Source organism: Schistocerca cancellata, chromosome 1 (assembly GCF_023864275.1).
Source record: "Schistocerca cancellata isolate TAMUIC-IGC-003103 chromosome 1, iqSchCanc2.1, whole genome shotgun sequence".
In the NCBI taxonomy this organism is placed as follows: domain Eukaryota; kingdom Metazoa; phylum Arthropoda; class Insecta; order Orthoptera; family Acrididae; genus Schistocerca; species Schistocerca cancellata.
The window spans coordinates 1,183,754,208-1,183,777,686 of NC_064626.1; the positions used below are offsets into that span (position 1 = coordinate 1,183,754,208).

At 42.0% G+C, this 23,479-nt stretch overlaps 1 protein-coding gene across 1 annotated transcript in view; it reads right to left on the reverse strand.

Moving 5' to 3' along the window:
• LOC126141067 (glutamate receptor ionotropic, kainate 2) overlaps positions 1-23,479 on the reverse strand; it is a 766,326-nt gene that overhangs the window by 31,498 nt on the left and 711,349 nt on the right. The window contains exon 17 of the mRNA XM_049915243.1: positions 8,721-8,946. Coding sequence (XP_049771200.1) covers positions 8,721-8,946 — 226 coding nt within the window. The remainder of the gene's footprint in view (positions 1-8,720; positions 8,947-23,479) is intronic.

The following is a 23,479-nucleotide window of genomic DNA, read 5'->3' on the forward strand; positions in this document are numbered from 1 at the left end:
TTCAGTCCGCAGCTGCGCAGCCGCTACGGTCGTAGGTTCGAATCCTGCCTCGGGCGTGGATGTGTTTGATGTGCTTAGGTTAGTTAGTTTTAAGTAGTTGTAAGTCTAGGGGACTGACGACCTCAGATTTTAAGTCCCATAGTGCTTAGAGCCATTTGAGCTAATTTTTACTTTAATGTTATTTAAAGAGTTCAGATTCCCTCCTGTATTACTTCACGTCTGAAATATTCCAGTACACCTTTTGGCGCTTTACAATTTCAAGACCACTTTCGAACTTGTTCTGTTAAGTTCTTCCATTTGGGGTTTTAGTTAATGTGCGCTTGCGACAGTGAGTATAATGTTTTCAACGAAACCAAGATGGTCCAAATATATTCCATTAACACGTATTCCTTCATAATTTTCCCAGTTAATGAACATAAAATGTTCTTACAGAACTTAAAAAGAAATCATGACCGTTCATGTTGTTATAGAGATGGAATTAGTGTCTTAAGTTATTATAAAATCAGGACGCTTTCAAAGACTGTTTAGACGTCTTAAAATGGCAATCGTGGCATTTACGGTGTCACACGTGACAACACAAACAACTATCGTTGCTCATGATTGTCACAGCAGTGCACATTAATTCTGTACTTGTTTTTTCTGTGTGTGAACAACAAAATTTGCAAAGTCTCAGAAAATAGGCAAAAGTTAATTTTTCTTATACGAATGAATAATTTTTTCTGCAGCATAGACGTCTTAAAAAATTGCCTTTACACAGATATTCATATCGTTGTAGTCTCTAGCAAATGCTTAAGTTTACATTTCACACATTCTCAACCTCAGTACGTTGATCGCTTCAGTGCTTTGATAGTATTCTTACTTACCTTGTATTTACCGCTAATCCCTCGTCCAGCGCAAATTCACAAGCGACTAGAATAAAGCATCCTGTAGATAAGAAGGGTAAAACAACAGACCCGCAAAATTACGGTCTGTTGTCATTAACATCGGTTATTGAAGATATTCTGAGTTCAAGTGTAATACATTCCCTTAGCACACAGAGACTTCTGTCGACAAGCCCGCACTTGTTTAGAAACGATCTCTCAAGAGAAACTCAGCTTGTTCTTTTCTCACAAATTTTGGATGAAGGTCAACAGGCACATTCCATATTCCTAGATTACGGAGAAGCGTTTGACACTGTGTCCCACTGTAGACTCTTAAAGAAGATCCGAACATACGGAATAAGTTCCCATATATTTGAGTGGATCGAACATTTCTTAATCAACGGAACGTGGTACGCTGTCCTGGACGGAGAGTGTTCATCAGAGACATAGGGTATCATGAGGTGAGCCCTAGGTAAGTGGAATAGGGCCTCTCTTGGTCTCTATAGAGTGTGTGTCATAATTAATGGCGTAAGCGCGTACAGTTAGAACTACACGAGACTTGAAGCGAAAAATTTCATTAAACGTGGGATATAAGAGATAGAACAAAGAAAATGTTGTGGGGAAGGCTAACCAAAGACTGCGTTTTATTGAAAACACTTAGAAATTGTAACAGATCTACTAAGGAGACTGCGTACACGACGCTTGTCCGCCCTATTTTAAAATGCTGCTGCGCGGTGTGGGGTCCTTACCAGATAGGACCGAAGTAGTACACTGAAAAAGGTCAAAGAAGGGCACCACGTTTTGTATTATCGCTAAACATGGGAGAGAGTGTCACAGAAATGATACAGGATTTGGGCCGGACATCATTAAAAGAAAGTCGTTTTTCGTTGCGACGGAATCTTCTCACGAAATTCCAATCACCAAATTTCTCCTCCGAGTGTGAAAATGTTGTGTTGACACTGACCTACATAGGGAGAAACGATCACCAGGATAAAATAAGGGAAATCAGAGCTCGTACAGAAAGATATAGGTGTTCGTTCTTTCCGCGCGCTATGCGAGATTGGAATAATAAAGAATTGTGTAGGTTGTTCGACGAACCCTCTGCCAGGTACTTAAATGTGTTTTTCAGACTATCCATGTAGATGTAGATGTAGAGCTATGAGCACTTCTTCATCTTCGATTTTCGATACCCTGATACAAATCTTTTCTACTGGAAGCTCTTTGCTTTCCATATTTTGTGAGGAGATATTATGGACCAAAACAAGAAAAAAATGGCCGATAAACATATGCCCTAAAGTGCATACCTTAAGTGCTATGAGCACTTGCTCAGTAGAGTATGTCACACTAGGGAAGTTGAAGAAGTGCTCATAGCTCTTAGGACACGCATTTTAGAGCCCACGTTTACTGGATATCTTTTTGTTCTTTTGATCCATTATACCACCTCTCAAAATATGGAAAGCAGAGAGCTTGCAGTAGAGAAGATTTGTTTCACATTATGTAAGATGAAGAAATGCTCATAGCTCTTTAGTTACGCTCTTTAGAGGCCATATTTCCTGAGACTTTTTGTTTCTAGTATCGTGTACTTTAAGCGTATGCGTTTACTCTTTTAATTATGATACACCCAGTACACATAAACGATCTGACGGATAGGGTAAGGATTTATATGCGAATGTTTGGTAATGGCGTTATAATGTACGGCATATTGTCGTCGTTGACTAACAGTAGGTGGATACAGGCTGCTTGAAACAGTCACGGCGATTAAATGTGTAGGCGCAACATTGCAAATCAATACGAAACGGAACGAGCATGTATAGTCGATAGTAGGGAAGGGGAATGGTCGATTTCGGTTTATTTGGAAAGTTCTAGGAAACTGATCTCATCAATAAAGGAGACAGCGTGTAGAACGCTAATACGACCTACTCTTGAGTGTTTCAGATCCACAACAGGTAGATTTAAAGGAAGTCGTCAAAGCAATTTACAGGTGCGCTGCTAGATTTGTTACCGGTAGATTCGATCAACACCGGAATATTGCTGAGATACTTCGTGAACTCAAATGGGAAGTCGAGAGAGAACACGAAGTTCTTTTCGTGAAACACTGTTGAGAAACTTTAGAGAACCGGCATTTGCTACTGACTGCAGATCGGTTCCCCTGCCCCTAATGCACATTTCGCGTGAGGGCCACGATGGCAAGATAAGAGAAAGGAAATTAGTGCACCTACGGAGGAGTATAGATAGTCGTTTTCGCTTGCTCTGTTTGTGAGTGGAACAGGAAATAGAATGACTGATAGTGGTACAGGGTACTCTCCGCACTGCACCGTATGGTAGTTTGAGTATTACGTATGTATGTTTGGATGTGTGTAGATGGTCGTCCACCGTGTCAGGAAAGATCAGTCTGTAACAGCATATCGCGGGAAGATTACGTTCCCGGTTTCAGTCATGGTCCGACACACAATTGTAATCTGCCAGAGAGTTTCTGAATAGCACTCATTCCGCTGCAAGGTCAAAGTTCCATAGTTGAAACTCTACGATATTTCGACGAAACAAGCGCACGTGTTAATTCTTTGAAACCGAGGGCTGAGGTTTGTAGCACTGTGGCTGATTAGGGTGTGTTTTTCTGACGGTTTCTCAAAGAGGTCTGAGGAATTCTAGCCTATTTATCCAGCCCCCTATTGCTTAAATATTCCGCAGGCGAAAACTGTGTGTGGCTTATGATATACTATTTATTTCCAGCACGGAGACGCACGCACAAACAGTATAAATGCATCAGGATAAAGACTGATCCTGAAGACATAATTATACCTGTATGAAAAATGAAATGAAGGTGATCGGAACCCATAGCCATTCGAATGGCTGTTGGGTCGACCAAAGACGTTCTTTGCTGGAGTGCATAGTTAAGATAAGACTAAAACGAGTGCATAATACAGGGTAGAAGATGGCAACAACGTAAATGAGTGTGGATTAGTGCCATATTACATGTAGAACTCTGGAGGCCACCAGTATCAAGGTTCAAAAGGGTTCAAATGGCTCTGAGCACTATGGTACTTAACATCTGAGGTCATCAGTCCCCTAGAACTTAGAGCTACTTAAACCTAACTAACTTAGGGACATCACACACATCCATGAAGGAAGGAGGATTCGAACCTGCGACCGTAGCGGTCGCGCGGTTCCAGACTGAAGCGCCTAGAACCGCTTGGCCACAGTGGCCGGTCCAGTATCAAGGAGTGGATTTCAACTCTTTGCTGGTCCTGCTGATGATTAGGAGTAAGAATGGTTTTCCACATGGTGGTTTTGCTAAGTTTACACGTTGAAAATGCCCTCACATACCAAGAACAATTTTACTGACTATGACAACTGTCGCGGAACTCTATGCTTACATTTTCTGAGACTTTTCCAGCTAGATGTTTCAGTATCTACAGGACGTGCGTAACTATGATGTCCCAGGGAAAATTCTGCTCCAGTGCACGAAATTTCTACAGTTACAGAGAGGCTTATTCAGAGAATATACAGTAGATAATCTGTTAGTAATATGTGGCACATCAGGAATAACTCGACAAAGTAATGTGGAAAATAGCTGCTAAGTGGAGAAACCGTGCTGCGGACAGCCACTGAGGTGCATGATCGATCGCCTCCGAGTCTCCTTTGGCGGCGAGGCGTGAATGGGCCGCTAAAAGAGAGCAGACCGAAGGAAAGGAAACATTCATTTCCACTTCTCACTGTTGGAAATAAATTTTAAGAGCCAGCTTCTGCGGCAGACTTCTCGGGTATAACATTAACCACAGCTCGAAACTGGTTCTTTCACTATTTCCACAGTGAGCCTAATGATTAACCGTACTGACAAATATCAAGTGAGGCGGTCCAATGGTTACACACTGGACTTACATCCGAGAGGACGGACGTTCAAATTCCAGGCTGGCTACCCAGATTACATCTACATCTACATCTAGATGGATACTCTGCAAATTACATTCAAGTGCCTGGCAGAGAGTTCATCGAACCACCTTCACAATTCTCTATTATTCCAATCTCGTATAGCGCGCATAAAGAATGAACACCTATACTTTTCCGTACGAACTCTAATTTCCCTTATTTTATCGTAGTGATCGTTTCTCCCTATGTAGATCGGTGTCAATAAAATATTTTCGCATTTGGAGGAGAAAGTTGGTGATTAGAATTTTGTGAGATCATTCCGTCGCAACGAAAAACGGTTTTCTTTTAATGATTTCCGGCCCAAATCCTGTATCATTTTTGTGACACTCTCTCCAATATTTCGCGATAATACAAAACGTGCTGCCTTTCTTTGAACTTTTTAGATACACTCCGTCAGTCCTGTCTGGTAAGGACCGCACACCCCGCAGAAGTATAGTAAAAGAGGACGGACAAGCGTATTGTAGGTAGTCTCCTTAGTAGGTCTGTTACATTTTCTAAGTGTCCTGCCAATAAAATGCAGTCTTTCGTTAGCCTTCCCCACAACATTTTCTAAGTGTTCTTTCCACTTTAAGTTGCTCGTAATTGTAATTCCTAGGTATTAAGTTGAATTTACGGCCTTTAGATTTGACTGATTTATCGCGGAATCGAAGTTTCAGGAATTCCTTTTAGCACTCATGTGGATGACCTCACACTTTTCGTTATTTAGGGTCAACAGCCAATTTTCGCACCATTCAGACATATCGTTTTGATCTTCTGATGACTTAAACGACAGCGTCATCTGCAAACAACCGAAGACGGATGCTCAGATGGTCTCCCAAATCGTTCATATACATTAGGAACAGCAAAGGGCCTATAACACTACCTTGGGGAACGCCAGAAATCACTTATGTTTTACTCGATGACTTTCCGTCAATTACTACGAACCGTGAACTCTCTGACAGGAAATCACAAAACCAGTCACATAACTGAGACGATATTCCATAAGCACGCAATTTCACTACGAGCCGCTTGTATGGTACAGTGTCAAAAGCCTTCCGGAAATTCGGAAATATGGAATCGATCTGAAATCCCTTGTCAGTAACACTCAACACTTCATGTGAATAAGCAGCTAGTTGTGTTTCACAGGAACGATGTTTTCTAAACCCATGTTGACTGTGTCTGAATAGACCGTTTCCTTCGAGGTAATTCATAATGCTCGAACACAATATATGTTCTAAAATCCTGATGCATATTGACGTTAACGATTTGGGCCTGTAATTTAGTGGATTACTCCTACTACCTTTCTTGAATATTGGTGTGACCTGTGCTACTTTCCAGTCTTTGAGTACGGATCTTTCGTCGAGCGAAAGTGGTTTTCTGAATCCCTTAAGGCAAAATACACTATTTGCTCAAAGGTCGACTCCTCGCTTTTATGACGGTTTCAACTCGGCAGGAGACACTTTCCGTGAGGTGTCTGAATGCCTGTGGGGAAATGGCACCTCATTCTTCCTCATACGCCTAGACCACAAAAGGTAGTAGGGTTAGGAGTGAAGTCCGGAGAATTCGCCATACTCAAACCCCTTTATCGGATTGACACAGGGTGTATTGTCATTTATTTCCCCAAGTCATTCGTTTCCAGCGATCCACTGAACTCTGGCGTCGCTCTGTGTACCTCCTCAGTCGTCCATTACCAACGACTACAGAAATGTAGGGCTTGTGAGGAGCTACTCGATATTGTACTCAATTCATTTTAACTTCCTACACACAGGCATTTTGCTAGATGGACTGCTGGTACTTTGCTACTCATGAGTGATTTCTTTTGCTGATTTAATGCGATGTTTTACAAGCACCCTTCGCAATGCCCGACAGTCCATGTCCGTCACTACATGAGATTTACTTAGCTGTGATTGTTCTTTCGCATTTTCACTTCACAGTCAGGTCATCAACTGGCATCTTGGGTAGCTTTAGAAGGGTTTAAATGTCCACTGAGGATCTGTTACTCAGGTGACATCCAATGACTAGTCCACGATCGAAGTCAACAAACTCTACTGACCGACCTATTCTGCTGTTTACTGCTTTTCTGTTCACAACACATTACTCACTGCATCCTTTTATAATGGCAGGTCCGCCTCTCGTGACACCTACTGGTCAATTCCGCATTACATAGGGGTATCCGTACACTTGTGATAAGACAGGTGTATCGTTATAATTGATTCGAAAAGAACACGATGTATTTCCCTTGCCACCCTTGTTCAACGATATTTGGGATCCGTCCTTAATGACATCTTAATTAATCGGAGGTTAAATCATAATCATCCTTATTTTATTTCTCTGACAAACAAAAACTAAATGTCGGACTCTGACTCGGATCCAGTTACTTCAGCATATTCCAATGTTCGACGTCCATGGTTTTAGTGGCACAAATCTGACATTATATGTCACTGGAGATCTGCTACGTCGCAGGCAGCTCGTAAAGTTGCCGTAGCAACTACACTGGACAAGAATCTCTTGCCTCATGAACATGAATCAGTTCCCCTTAAGCTGGTAACTGATATTAGTTTAGATGTGCGGTGTGCGATCTCTCCATTTCTGTATCTTCAGACTTCTTGTTCTTCAGGTCAGTATTCATTTTTTCCGGCTCTGCAGCATTTCTATCATGTTTCATTACTCACAAACTACATCGCTGATGTCCTGGAATTATTAAAAAAAAAAGATATTTTAAACGACAGTGGTGTCACAGTTCCTTGCTGGATGTTTGTACTGGCACTGGGTGTTAACAGAATACAGCTAATAAATGGAAATGTTACAACTAGAGGCGTGCTTCGCAACAAAGTGAAAATTGTATTGGAGGAATAAGGTATCAATAACACCGACCAAACTTTCAGTCAGCAGTTCTTATTTAATGTACAACGCTTACGCAAACTGGTGTTTTAGTAACCTCACTTCTTATCCAGTTCCACCAAACTGCTAACAAATATGATTGCATACAAGCTGGAGAGTTATCTGCCAAAGCCCTATGATAATCCGTCACCCCCACATCAAATCGTTAGAGTCGTGTCTGGATGTAGTGCGATCTATAGGGCGGATTTAGTACACTTGTTACAGTTTCCATTTAGAAGACGTCATAATGCAAGAACTATGGCTACTGAATCGAGCTTGAGACTTGAACTGGCTGTATGATCTCAACTTACAAGCACTCTGTGGATACACAGCAAGTGATACCATTTTTTCGATACACAGAATTACTGTCCACTGTGTGACTGAAGTCCTAAGGGTGACTTATGTTTGGATAGCAAGCCGTATTACTTGGGATGAACAAACGCTGGCGCTGGCGTATGTACACTTGATTTCTTGCAACGAAATCGTACTAACATTTGGTTGAAGATTGTGGGCTGTTTAAGGGTAGTCGTCATTAAATTGGGTGTGAAATTCAATCCTCGCTCTACGGACGTCCAGGCATAGTTTCACTGTGAACTATAAGTTCAACTGCTCTCTGAATATGCAAAATCGAATATAACGTCTAATTCACAGTTACTGGCCCTATGGTGTGTGTCGTCCAGAATGTTCCCGTATATAGCGCTTCTCATCCAATGCAGCCAGTTCCATACAGTAATCATACATGCTTGGCCGACGGTTTCTAAAAATCATCGGAAGTAAATCTAGTTTCATGTGGGTATATGACCATTCCCCACTAAACCTACGTGCGGAAGTTTTCGGAGACAAAATATACTGCTGCTATAAAGACCGCGTGGAGAGTATTGGACAGATTTTGCCGACTGAATATTCCGTAGTAGTGATCAAACATAGAGAAGAACACGCTCACTATTGTTGTACGATGTGCTGCAAAATGTTATGATGAAGTGGTTAAAATTTCTCCCTATTACGAAGCTTTGAAAGTTCCGTCGACGCTCAGGTAGGGCGTGTGGTACAGCAAGGTATGTTTCAGTGACTTACCCATCGGCGTGGCGATGCCGTAGCCCTTGGAATCCAGCAGGCCGCCGATCTGTGTGAGGTTGCAGTCCCTCTGTACGATGTAGTCCAGCATGGTGGATTCCATGAGGAAGGCGTAGTTCCCCTCCAGCACACGCTGGATACCTTCTTCGTACGTCGACACGAACACCGACGGCTTCTTGTTCTCCATAAAGCGCCACATTTTCTTGTACGTTTCGATCATCGAATCCTGTAGACACAGTACAAAATACATTGCTCAAAGGAATTAGGGGAACACGGCTTGGAGCGTCGGCCATACCCCACTGAGCAGTAATTGAACACTGAGTAGGTTACTTAATTATACCTTTACCATTCAGAAATTAAGTACACAAGAAACCATCATTACATCCTCAGCCGTTGACATAAAAAGAACTGAAATGTTCAAGAGGTGTCGAAAACAATGTGGAAACACTCATTTTGGGTGTGAATGTTTATCACTCTTGTAACGTTCCATGGCAGCACACACACTATTAATAAAATTAAATGACATTTAATTGTACTATGTACGCCGTTATGAAGCAATTGGTTTTGTTGTTGTTGTGGTCTTCAGTCCTGAGACTGGTTTGATGCAGCTCTCCATGCTACTCTATCCTGTGCAAGCTTCTCCATCTCCCAGTACCTACTGCAACCTACATCCTTCAGAATCTGCTTAGTGTATTCATCTCTTGGTCTCCCCCTACGATTTTTACCCTCCACGCTGCCCTCCAATACTAAATTGGTGATCCCTTGATGCCTCAGAACATGTCCTACCAACCGATCCCTTCTTCTGGTCAAGTTGTGCCACAAACTTCTCTTCTCCCCAATCCTATTCAATACTTCCTCATTAGTTATGTGATCTACCCATCTAATCTTCAGCATTCTTCTGTAGCACCACATTTCGAAAGCTTCTATTCTCTTCTTGTCCAAACTATTTACCGTCCATGTTTCACTTCCATACATGGCTACATTCCATACAAATACTTTCAGAAATGACTTCCTGACACTTAAATCTATACTCGATGTTAACAAATTTCTCTTCTTCAGAAACGCTTTCCTTGCCATTGCCAGTCTACATTTTATATCCTCTCTACTTCGACCATCATTAGTTATTTTGCTCCCCAAATAGCAAAACTCCTTTACTACTTTAAGTGACTCATTTCCTAATCTAATTCCCTCAGCATCACCCGACTTAATTCCACTACATTCCATAATCCTCGTTTTGCTTTTGTTGATGTTCATCTTATATCCTCCCTTCAAGATACCATCCATTCCGTTCAACTGCTCTTCCAAGTCCTTTGCTGTCTCTGACAGAATTACAATGCCATCGGCGAACCTCAAAGTTTTTATTTCTTCTCCATGGATTTTAATACCTACTCCGAAATTTTCTTTTGTTTCCTTTACTGCTTGCTCAATATACAGATTGAATAACATCGGGGAGAAGCTACAACCCTGTCTTACTCCCTTCCCCACCGCTGCTTCCCTTTCATGTGCCTCGACTCTTATAACAGCCATCTGGTTTCTGTACAAATTGTAAATAGCCTTTCGCTCCCTGTAATTTACCCCTGCCACCTTTAGAATTTGAAAGAGAGTATTCCAGTCAACATTGTCAAAAGCTTTCTCTAAGTCTACAAATGCTAGAAACGTAGGTTTGCCTTTCCTTAATCTTTCTTCTAAGATAAGTCGTAAGGTCAGTATTGCCTCACGTGTTCCAGTATTTCTACGGAATCCAAACTGATCTTCCCCGAGGTTGGCTTCTATCAGTTTTTCCATTCGTCTGTAAAGAATTCGTGTTAGTATTTTGCAGCTGTGGCTTATTAAACTGATTGTTCGGTAATTTTCACATCTGTCAACACCTGCTTTCTTTGGGATTGGAATTATTATATTCTTCTTGAAGTCTGAGGGTATTTCACCTGTCTCATACATCTTGCTCACCAGATGGTAGAGTTTTGTCAGGGCTGGCTCTCCCAAGGCCGTCAGTAGTTCCAATGGAATGTTGTCTACTCCGGGGGCCTTGTTTCGACTCAGGTCTTTCAGTGCTCTGTCGAACTCTTCACGCAGTATCGTATCTCCCATTTCATCTTCATCTACATCCTCTTCCATTTCCATAATATTGTCCTCAAGTACATCGCCCTTGTATAGACCCTCTATATACTCCTTCCATCTTTCTGCTGTCCCTTCTTTGCTTAGAACTGGGTTTCCATCTGAGCTCTTGATGTTCATACAAGTGGTTCTCTTATCTCCAAAGGTCTCTTTAATTTTCCTGTAGGCAGTATCTATCTTACCCCTAGTGAGATAAGCCTCTACATCCTTACATTTGTCCTCTAGCCATCCCTGCTTAGCCATTTTGCACTTCCTGTCGATCTCAGTTTTGAGACGTTTGTATTCCTTTTTGCCTGCTACATTTACTGCATTTTTATATTTTCTCCTTTCATCAATTAAATTCAATATTTCTTCTGTTACCCAAGGATTTCTACTAGCCCTCGTCTTTTTACCTACTTGATCCTCTGCTGCCTTCACTACTTCATCCCTCAAAGCTACCCATTCTTCTTCTACTGTATTTCTTTCCCCCATTCCTGTCAATTGTTCCCTTATGCTCTCCCTGAAACTCTGTACAACCTCTGGTTCTTTCAGTTTATCCAGGTCCCATATCCTTAAATTCCCACCTTTTTGCAGTTTCTTCAGTTTTAATCTACAGGTCATAACCAATAGATTGTGGTCAGAGTCCACATCTGCCCCTGGAATTGTCTTACAATTTAAAACCTGGTTCCTAAATCTCTGGCCGGCCGCGGTGGTCTAGCGGTTCTGGCGCTGCAGTCCGGAACCGCAGGACTGCTACGGTCGCAGGTTCGAATCCTGCCTTGGGCATGGATGTGTGTGATGTCCTTAGGTTAGTTAGGTTTAAGTCGTTCTAAGTTCTAGGGGACTTATGACCTAAGATGTTGAGTCCCATAGTGCTCAGAGCCATTTTGAGCCTAAATCTCTGTCTTACCATTATATAATCTATCTGATACCTTTTAGTATCTCCAGGGTTCTTCCATGTATACAACCTTCTATCATGATTCTTAAACCAAGTGTTAGCAATTGGTATGTACTGTAATTATTTAACAAAAAAATATTATTTAATTTTTTATAAAGGACATTCGTTATTACTGTAATATTTTCTGTAATAATATTCTCGATGTATTTATGATTGTAATATTTCTATACTCATAATGTAATTACGAAATATGTTAATATCTGCGATAAAAAAATGTAAAATACAGCCACAGAGGAAAATAATGTTGTAGGATTACAAAGAGATGTTAATGGTCAGCAGCAGTATAAAAAGCACCACGTAGTGTGTATTCTTTGTCGTCTTCCTCGAGAGCTGAGAGAGAGAGGAACCTGTGACGTAGCATTTTATGAATGAGTAGACTTCTTTTGTCTATATCTGTCTTTAGCCGCCATTAGAGGAGAAATTACAAAGTAATGTAAGTTTAATTATTGTTGTGGTCTAAATACATTATAATTTATCAAAATTGTGTATTACTTATGTAAATTAGCTTGCCCATGCCATCTATAATATTTCTTTAACGAATTTTCAGCATTTTTAGCGATTATCGTTGGTGTTGCTGGGCTGTGCCGCGACCGAATGATTTGCAGCGGCGGCACATTTAAAAAATTGTTCCGCTAAAAAATTAACCAAACCCGTAAATCGGGAGCAGATAAAATTAGCAGTGAATTATGAAATATTTTTCTTTTACAGCGATCCTGAGGCTGACGGAATTTATTGCTGGTTTTACATTTGTGCATTCATAGGCGGATAATTAACGTTGAAGTTGTTAATCTGTTGGTTCTTTCAATTTCTAACGCAAATAACTTAAACGTATAGTGGAGTGTGTTTTGTCAATGATAATTAAACGTTCAGGTTGGCTTGGCAATATTTAACCATTTTATGCTAACAGAGACAGTCTTCTGTTTCATAGCTAACGCCGGGAAAGAATTCAGTAAATATTTGAAAAACCACTGCATTTAGAAAATGTGTGCCAAGGCCGAAATACGTAAAAAATTTAATTTATACAATTTTATAATAAATGTTATTAATCAGTTAGTATGAATTTATCAGCATAAGAGGGTTGCTAAGGTTCACGTAATTTTAAATGTGCTTAATTCTGTCTAAATGAATTTTTATTACCACACGTTAATAAGAGGTTCTACAACAAAGTTCGTACTGAAAGAGCAAATAACAAAAATATTTAAAGCTATTTCTTCCCCATTTTCATCCATTCATTTCATTTTTTTACATTATATATATATATATTATTTCATTAAACTCTCTGACACCTATGTAGCAAGCTCCACATAAATTTGGAGGGGTCACCCTATGGTATTCGTTCCCATTCTTCAATGAGAGCGATGAGAGTTCTTGGATAAGGTGCTGTGGAACAGGGCGATTACGAACATGTCTGTCCAGCATATCCCATATAATAACGATGAGTTTTACGTCGGGACACACCACAGGCCGTTCAACTACTTTAATGTCTAGACTTTGCGAGGACGTCCTTGATGACGCCCGCCACGTGGACATTAACATTAGAAAGATTTCAGGGCCACCGCTGTATGCAGCAGCCACCACATGGTCCAACAGGACCTGTTCCATGTGCTGCCAGGGCGGTATGGTGACCATGGATAACGACACGATCCCTGTATCTCAGAACAGTGATGACTCCTCGGAAGGTCACAGAACCTCGGAAATCTGTCGATCTCCTGGACAACATTTGGCAGGTACCGCTCACCACGGGTCTCTGAGCACGAACATGGTCATAACGTCACGTCAGGGAATATCTGGATTCGTCTATGAACAACACGTTACGCCAATGACGAAGTTGTGTGTGTTTGTGAGTATGTGGTGCGCCTGTGAAACCGTTAGAAACCGTCAGGGAGTATTTTAAAGTGTGCACAATCCTTGATTCAACCAGTGTAAGCTTGTTAGCAATTGGAAGACATTTAGAGCAGTTATTATTATGAGATGATGAGGTCCTATCACCTAAAGTGTAAACTTTCGTCATTAACTCGAAAACAAGGATTTTAAGATATGTGTTTATATGAACTTGTTTCTTGTTTTTGTGTGAGGAACCTGCCCCCAAAGTTTGTAGAAATACTTTCGAAGCACCCTGTATATTTCACAAGCATTTAACATATTTCGCACGCTTTTGTACACATACTTTGTCAGTATCTGTAATGAATTTCGCACTGCAGTTCCGTCTGAATTCTGAGGAAACTTTTAATTCCGCCAGTAATCTCATTTCGAGACAGAGAGATGAATTTGAATGTATCTGTGGTGCATGATGTTTGGTGGCGAAACACGCTGCTCCAGTGGTCAATTTCACGATGTGGTTGATGGATTGAACAATGCAAATAAGAGACAGATTGCACGCCATACTTTTAATGGATTAAAAATAACTTTTTTTTTTTGAGTCATCAGTCCTGTGACTGGTTTGATCTCGCCTGCCACAAATTCCTTTCCTGTGCTAACCTTTTCATTACAAAGTAGCTCTTGCAACCCACGTACTCACGTTATTTGCTGGATTTATTACAGTCTCTGTCTTCTTCTACAGTTTCTACCCTCTAAACTCCTTCTATTACCATGGAAGTTATTTCTTGATGTCTCAACAGATGTCCTATCATCCTGTACCTTCTTCTTGTCAGTGTTCTGCACATATTCCTTTCCTCTCATACTGCGGGGAATTTCTGCATTCCCTAACTTATCAGCCCATTTAAGTTTCAACACTCTTCTGCAGTACCACATCTCAAATGCTTCTATTCTGTTCTTCTCCCGCAACCCACGTCCTACTGCCATAACGACGCTGTGATCCAAATACATTCTCAGATTTTTTTCAAATTAAGACCAATGTTTGTCACTAGTAGAATTCTCTTACAGTAGAGAAATACCATCATGCAGTTTTCGGACGTCTCTGCGTACCAGCTCTTGTCATCGTGTTCCACAATCCTGTCGGCCGCAAGGGTATCTTACCTCCAAAGTATTATTTACACAAATATGAGTGATAAATACACCATATTTTGACCAAATTGCTCCAGGCGATCATGATTTATCATCAAACAGTGTGGTGTTATGTGTTTTTCACTGTCCCACTAAATTTTCGCCCATATCAAGTGATGCCGTAGGAATACCGTTAGACATTTCTGGGGCATGCTTATCCCCCCTACCCTTCTCCCCCCCTCCCGTCCCCCACCCCGTGGACCGAACTCTAGGAGTCAAACGTCATCGTGACTGTCACCTAGAAGCCTAGTGCCTTCTAAAACTATTTTCGTCTACAGCCGTTTGCAATTCGCAGTTGAAATCTGTCAAAAAACTGCCAGATGTCAGGAATTTCCTTGAGCCGACTCTAGGACTGTCTTAGTACTACAGAAAAAATGCGTGGTGCGGCATTTTTTCACGCTTCTCAGTGCTCATGACGTCATAAATCCTGAACTGTGTGTGTTACCACAATATACTTTCGTAGATGCATTTAGTGACATATGTGGATATTGTCTGAGAATTTGTTACGAATAGAGTTAGCAGCACTGAAATAATAAATTTAAATCTAATGCATGAAGCGGTAGTTTTTCAGGCATTTCTTTGTTTATAACGTCATATCTCCTGAGCTATGTTACATAGGTGATTCGTACCACCACAGCTATTGTTGCCTGATAGTAGGGATATGTGTACCTAGTTTGGTTGAAATCGATCCAGTGGTTTAAGAGATATGGAACGTACACACACACACACACACACACATGCACACACACACACACACACACACACAAACCTTCGCAGCTTGTGCACGACAGCTGACAAAAGTTTCATCATAATCGGATGAATGGTATAAGAACGTATGGAAAATGAATAAACAAATAATCAGGACACAAAGAAGTAATGACATTAGCTGCTAGTGGGACTGAATTAAACCAATGGCTAAGTTGAAAATTTGTGCTTGATAAGAATTTGATCCCGGTTTCCTGGTTAGTGGGCAGATGCGCTGACCATTTGACTAACCGGACACATGGTCGTCGCAACTCCACGAACTATCGCAGCACTCTTTCCGTCAGACCCAAATTCTCAACTCCTCACTATCCTCATTACTCGCAGCATTTCATCGATTCTTGTAAGAGTTGGAACGTGGTGTGCATCTGCACTGAAGTGGTCAATTGGTCATCGTCACCTTAATTATACATGTGTAGTGTCTATTCTTTCGGACGTGTTCGAAAGGAGAGACACCACATATAAAACAAATATTCATTTAAAATGCATTAGATTTATTGGCGCACTCATTTTGAGATGGCATTAATTATTATAGCGGTTTATGCCAAACTTTATATGTCTGTCAATTGTCATGTCCGAGAACTTGACGAGATACGCTGCAGGTGTTCTGCTCAATTACTACTGCACTGACCAACAGAAAGCAGTTTGCTTTCAGACAACTCCTACTCTTTGACATTATTACTGGGGATATTTGCTCAAACGTCGGCTTCCATGTCGTCTATGCTTAATCTGACGGATTCTTGTAACAGTTCGAACGTAGTGTGCATCTGCGCTGAAGTGGTCAATTGGTCATCGTCACCTTAATTATACATGTGTAGTGTCTATTCTTTCGGACATGTCCGAAAGGAGAGACACCACATACAAAACAAATATTCATTTTCATTCATTAAATTTATTGGCTCACTCATTTTGAGATGGCATTAATTATAATAACGGTTTACGCAAAACGCAATAAGTCTGTCAATTGTCACGTTCGAGAAAAGGAGTCGGATATGTTCAGATCCGGAGAATATGGCGGCCAAACGAGGCCCATGCCCCAGAGCAAGAATGCAGTCCCTCCATACTAATGCTTTTGGCAACCACCTCATTGCACATTGTTAGGAAATTGGACGAAATTTCTCACTCGGCATACACTCAAGTCAATACAAATGTAATCTTGTAGTCCTTCGAATGTACTGTATTCGCACCATGAGTAAAACTTAACATTTGCTAACCTTCTCATTTCTGCAATTTTAACAGCTACCAATGTTATTAATCTGATTCCATTTTGTCTGATATGGTTTAAATGTCCTGCATATAATGTTATCTACTAATCGAGACACATAACTGTTAAAGAAGCCTGTTTAGTATCTTTTTATACAAAACTAAGAACGAGAAACATACACGGAGATGAGGTTACAAACTTTACGGGTTGATCGAGAGGTATGAATTAGAAGCAACGGACCCTGCTCCGGAAACGACGGTGTCAAAAGGTATAATCGTATTTTCGCTTAAAAATTATACGCTTATATGCTTCCATGTACACAGTGTTAATCAGAGACGTACTACACAGTTTAGTGAAACATATATGACTTGTATTCGTCGACGGATGTCGTTCCAACATGATGGAGTCCCACCGACCTTTGAACTGGGCGTTCGTGAACACCTGGATCAGACATTTCCCGAAATGTGGGTAAGCAGATGCCTTCTTGCTGAGATATGTGAAAAGTGTTGTGTATGAAACGCCTGTCGAGATTGAAGACGATCTCCTGGCAAAGGATTCACGACTCCCGCGATACTGTTCATACGACACCGGAAATGTTAGAGCGAGTGCAACAGATCCTTGTGCGACAATGCCACGCCTGCACTGATACTTGAGGAAACTATTTTGAACAACTGTTGCAAATGTAGCAGCTTGTGAAATGGAATTTATTATTTCTGTACCGTAGACTTAGGATTTTCGGTCTCTCTGTCATCAACTAACGCACTCCATTAATAGACTACCAACAGGGGAAACTATCTGATGGTACTTGGCTAAGGCGGAACGTGAATAGATTTTACCTGATACTTTTCGACTCGCTCTGTTCCGGACTAGCGTTACTCAGCTTAAACTGATACAATTGCTCTTCTCTGTAATCGCTGAAAGTTTGTGACATCATCACCGAATCATCTGAGTTGAAGACGGACTCGTCGCTTAATTCTCACATGATATTATTTTTTCTGATTGCAGGTTGTTTTACTTCTTAAAACATTTCAAGAGAGTGGTACGTCACTATAGATATTCGTATTTAGATTATGACTTGACGGCGGCGCGGTTCTTTCCGACCCTTTTCGACGAACCTTCACCTACCTGTGAACATTGTCTTAGCAGATCATCAGTAGGGAAGCCGAGTGAAACCTACTGTACTTCGACGTGAACCAGGCTGCAATTAAAGTCAGTAAATCTACGTTTCGGGAGAAAGTTTTCACACGGAATAAAAGGTTGGAAATTTTTTCTTAATTAATATATTCGGAACCTTGGTGGACAAGTATCACTGCCAAGCCCGTGCTAGTCTCAACGCAGTCACTCACTATCCCTTTCACTCACGTTAGCAAGTTTATAGTGTTGCATTTCCCGAAAACGTAATAGCTACAAAAATACGAATTGTTTTTGTTGAGAATGCTCGCCAAATATTAAGTCTGTCGGTACCTAATGCAGTCACAGTTTTTAGCCACCGACCTGCTCAATACGCCACGCGGAATATATGTCTTTTCTCGTCACAAAATTCACTTAAAAATTCCGAAATTTCTACACACCCATCGGAATAATTATGCCGTCACTTTACCACACTTTTGGTGTATGAAACACTGCTAGATCAGGCAACTTATCATTTCCCCTGGAACTACTACTACACACGTCCGAACTGTTTCATGGCTTGGCTCCCTCTCCTCTCTAGAATACTCCAAGTCCTCTCTACCTGCAGAGAAAGGCGCGCGAAGAATATTGCTTTACCATTGGTCAGTTTACTCAACAGCCAATAGCAAAAGAACATTCTCCCGCGTCAATCCGTGCTTTTCATCCATAACCAATCGCAAAATAGTAAACCTAACGACTGCACTTTTTACCGACGTGATTACCTAATATTCTGAAGTTTTGTTTATGCATAAAGTTATTTACTATTGTTATTTATACGTTGACCATAAACTTACTTTACAAATTTATTCTACAAAAATCCTCTTTGTCCAAATCCATACTTCTTCGAAATGTTCCCACACTAAATCCCACTACATAACTCGTTAAACAATCATCTTCATATTAACCTTAAACTACACTCACGCATTATTCATACTGCTAAAACACATTTATAACATTTTACCTACACAAAAAGACATAATAATACTTTATGAAAATACTAGAACACTTTATGAAAAACATTCCATTACTTTAGTGCACCCTAGTGGGCACAATCGAAACTAAAATCACAGTCCCCCTATCCATTATTGTCCTCTATCGGCTGATACATAAACTACGTGCGCGTCCAGTCTCGCGTCACCATCTGTCACTATCCAGCTCTGAGACACATCTCCCACTTAACCGTCTCCAAGGCAGAATCGGTATACGGTGCTACGCCTTAACTTGTTCCATAAGACTACCGTAATTGGCGATGTGGTGCAGACGAATAGCCAAGTTGTGCATGACCCGCTGAAGTGTCGGAACATTGAAGCTGTCGATGACCTGCTGAATGGCTGTTTATTGCTCAGCAATGGTTTTGGGGTAATTTCTGTACACATTGTCTTTGATATAGCCCCACGAAAAGGAGTCGCATGTGTTCAGATCCGGAGAATATGGCGGCCAATCGCAGCCCATGCCAGTGGCCTCTGGGTGCCCCACAGCCAGAATGCAGTCTCCCCGTACCAATTCACATCATGCCCGCTGCCAACCGTGCAGTTGGGACGTGCTACCGTAAGCCGTTCAGAAGTTACGACGATTTTACGAGGTGCATTCAACTTATAAGGCCTCCGATTTTTTTTCTCCGGACTGGAAGGAGATAGAAACATGCGCATTGTTTTAAAATGAGGCCGCATTCATCGTCAATACGTCCCAGAGATGGCAGCACCGTACAGCAGATGGAATTTTACCGCCAGCGGCGAGAATGAGAACTGTTTTAAATACTTAAAATGGCGACGTTTTCCTTACTTGAACAGTGCAATCATTCGTTTTCTGAATCTGCGTGGTGTGAAACCAATTGAAATTCATCGGCTGTTGAAGGAGACATGTGGTGATGGAGTTATGGATGTGTCGAAAGTGCGTTCGTGGGTGCGACAGTTTAATGAAGGCAGAACATCGTGTGACAACAAACCGAAACAACCTCGGGCTCGCACAAGCCGGTCTGACGACATGATGGAGAAAATGGAGAGAATTGTTTTGGGGGATCGCCGAATGACTGTTAAACAGATCGCCTCCAGAGTTGGCATTTCTGTGGGTTCTATGCACACAATCCTGCATGACGACCTGAAAATGCGAAAAGTGTCATCCAGGTGGGTGCCACGAATGCTGACGGATGACCACATGGCTGCCCATGTGGCATGTTGCCAAGCAATGTTCACGCGCAACGACAGCGTGAATGGGACTTTCTTTTCGTCGGTTGTGACAATGGATGAGACGTGGATGCCATTTTTCAATCCAGAAACAAAGCGCCAGTCAGCTCAATGGAAGCACACACATTCACCACCATCAAAAAAATTTCGGGTAACCACCAGTGCTGAAAAAATGATGGTGTCCATGTTCTGGGACAGCGAGGGCGTAATCCTTACCCATTGCGTTCCAAAGGGCACTACGGTAACAGGTGCATCCTACGAAAATGTTTTGAAGAACAAATTCCTTCCTGCACTGCAACAAAAACGTCCGGGAAGGGCTGCGCGTGTGCTGTTTCACCAAGACAACGGATCCGCACATCGAGCTAACGTTACGCAACAGTTTCTTCGTGATAACAACTTTGAAGTGATTCCTCATGCTCCCTACTCACCTGACCTGGCTCCTAGTGACTTTTTCCAACAATGAAAGACACTCTCCGTGGCCGCACATTCACCAGCCGTGCTGCTATTGCCTCAGCGATTTTCCAGTGGTCAAAACAGACTCCTAAAGAAGCCTTCGCCGCTGCCATGGAATCATGGCGTCAGCGTTGTGAAAAATGTGTACGTCTGCAAGGCGATTACGTCGAGAAGTAACGCCAGTTTCATCGATTTCGGGTGAGTAGTTAATTAGAAAAAAATATCGGAGGCCTTAGAACTTAAATGCACCTCGTATTTCATATAGTTCAATAGCTGTCATCCTGTAATATATATTTTCGGTAAAAAATTTCCATGTACCCAGTGTTATAGGCGAATTATGTTGCATCACTCCTCCTGTGCGTTTGTCAGAAGATTGTAAAACGTTCTCATTTACTTTCTTCTATTCCTGTACTGCACTTCTCACACGACTTTCTTGTGTTAACTACTGGCCTTTATTCTGTTGCTGATCCCTGCCCAAGGAAGTACAAGCAAAGGGGTTTTTACTTCATCAAAATGCTGAGCTCGTGCGATAGCACAGCGAAAGTTGGTCTGTAAGCAAAAGTGATCATTTCTGGCGACCACCAGCTAGGAAGCTGTAATGCAATTCATACCAATTACCCCGAAAGTCACGATGCGCCAAGGCACGTGACCGGAAAGCGCAAGGTTCGCAGCTACGCGGAATCCTGCGTCTGACCTGAAACGCTGCATTCTTCTTTTTCTGAGAAAGATTCGAGTTGCTTTTATCTCGCCAACGCTGGGATGCTCCTGATCTGGCTAGTTACAATAGGTTGTTCTCTTTCATTTACAGTCAAGACAACGTATGTCGTAGTTGTTTAGAAGCTGACGTTTATTTTGTCAGATGAAACTACAAATGTGAAACGAATTTTAAGATTTCGATTATCAACAGCGGTTGCGGATGTTCTTGACAGTATTTGAAGTTCCACGTGACGTTTCTTCCGCTTGTAAAGGAGAACACGGCAAATGCTCTCAGCCGATTTGCTCCATGTAGGAGGAGTAAAAATTGGCAGAGACGTGTCTCAGCTTGCAGGTAGATACTCGGCCGTTTCTGAAGAAATGACTGTCAAAGTTTTCACGGTATTTTCGAAGTGCTTTATGCACCTTTTATCCCGTGATATCCTCAGGCGAAATGATGACTCAGTGGTTCATTCTGCCGCCGGCAGAGGTCACGCGACTGCGCTCCGCTACCGAGGCATGTGTCGCATGCTGTGTTTACTTTGGCCGCTGCTAAGGAAGGAAACTCCCCATCACAGACCCCTCAGATACAGTGGTAAAATGGTCCAGTAATAGCTTGTGAAAAGCTGAACACAGATCAAGCATGAACACAGTAAGAAGGTGTTCAAAAAATGGCTCTAAGCACTACGGGACTTAACATCTAAGGTCATCAGTCCCCTAGAACTTAGAACTACCTAAACCTAACTAACCTAAGGACATCACACACATCCATGCCGGAGGCAGGATTCGAACCTGTGACCGTAGCGGTCGCGCAGTTCCGGACTGGAGCGCCTAGAACCGCTCGGATACTGCGGCCGGCTAAGAAGGTGTACTGAACCGTGGAAAAGAAGGAAAATCGAAACAATGAATGGTCCACGGTGACGATGTGCAACATCGAGCGAACTGCAAGAATCACGGTGTTGCACTGTGGAGCGGGAACTCAATTTTCAGTTCTCGCTCGAGCCCCGTTGTCTTTTTCCGCGACAGTATGAACTTTCTGTCCGGTCATTGACGTGTCTGTTCTCCTTTTGTAGTATTGGCAACTGTCATACTATACATTTTTATAGAAAATGAGTCATTTAGTAACAATATATTCGCACCGCAAGTAAATGGGATGAAAAGTGGGAGCACGCGAGAGGTCGCATAGACAACAAATAAATGGATGTGAATTACGTTACAACAATGGAAATCAAGAGTCAAAACATCTAATGGAGAATGCAAGACTCATAGCATATGGTACTTGTGTAGCACAAATAGAAGGTGCGTACCTCTGGCGGTCTTTCTTATAAGTTGCTGTCGGAAACGGTTTTTTACGACCCGACACCGACACAAATTTCAATACAGTGAACATACATGTCAACAGGACGGGCAGTGCGTAATTTTGCGAAAAAATGGGGGCACGAGGGAGGTTTGAGGCCGGACGTCTTCTTTCGCGATCCAACACCGTGACCATATAACCACGACGCCGTGAATATTCAAGTTAAATCGTTTTGCACATCTTGAGCTTGAACTGTCCACTGTTTCGATTTTGCTTCTTTATTTACAGTTCAATTCATTTTCTTCCTGTTTTCATGCTTGATCTTCATTCAGGTTTTCACGGGCTATCCAGTGCGTCATCTTACCACTAAATCTGACGGGGTCGTGATGGAGATTTCCCCTTGTAAGTGCCGTCTTCTTTATAGACCAACATGGAGCACTGCTATTGCAAAACGACTTAACGTTTCAACTTTTGTTCAGACTTTGACCCTTCAAAGGCGCTTGACACTGAATGATCTCTTGGCGACAACCTTAAAACAGCACCACAAGATCTAATCGGAATCCACTTGTCCATAGTTATTGGTAGAGTATAGTACAGTACAGAAGTTTGGAGCTCCAATGTTAGGCGCGTAATGGGGCCACTTAGAGATATGGCGGCTAAGGAGGGGAAGAGATCCAGTGTGCACTCCGTGTGCATTCCGGGTGGAGTCATTCCTGATGTGGAAAGGGTCCTTCCGGATGCCATGAAGAGCACAGGGTGCAGCCAGCTGCAGGTGGTGGCACATGTCGGCACTAATGACGTGGGTCGCTTAGGATCTGAGGAAATTCTCTCGGTATTCCAACGGCTATCTGATTTGGTGAAGGCTACCGGTCTTGCTTACGAGATGAAGACAGAGCACACCATCTGCAGCATCGCTGACAGAACCGACTGCGGACCTTTGGT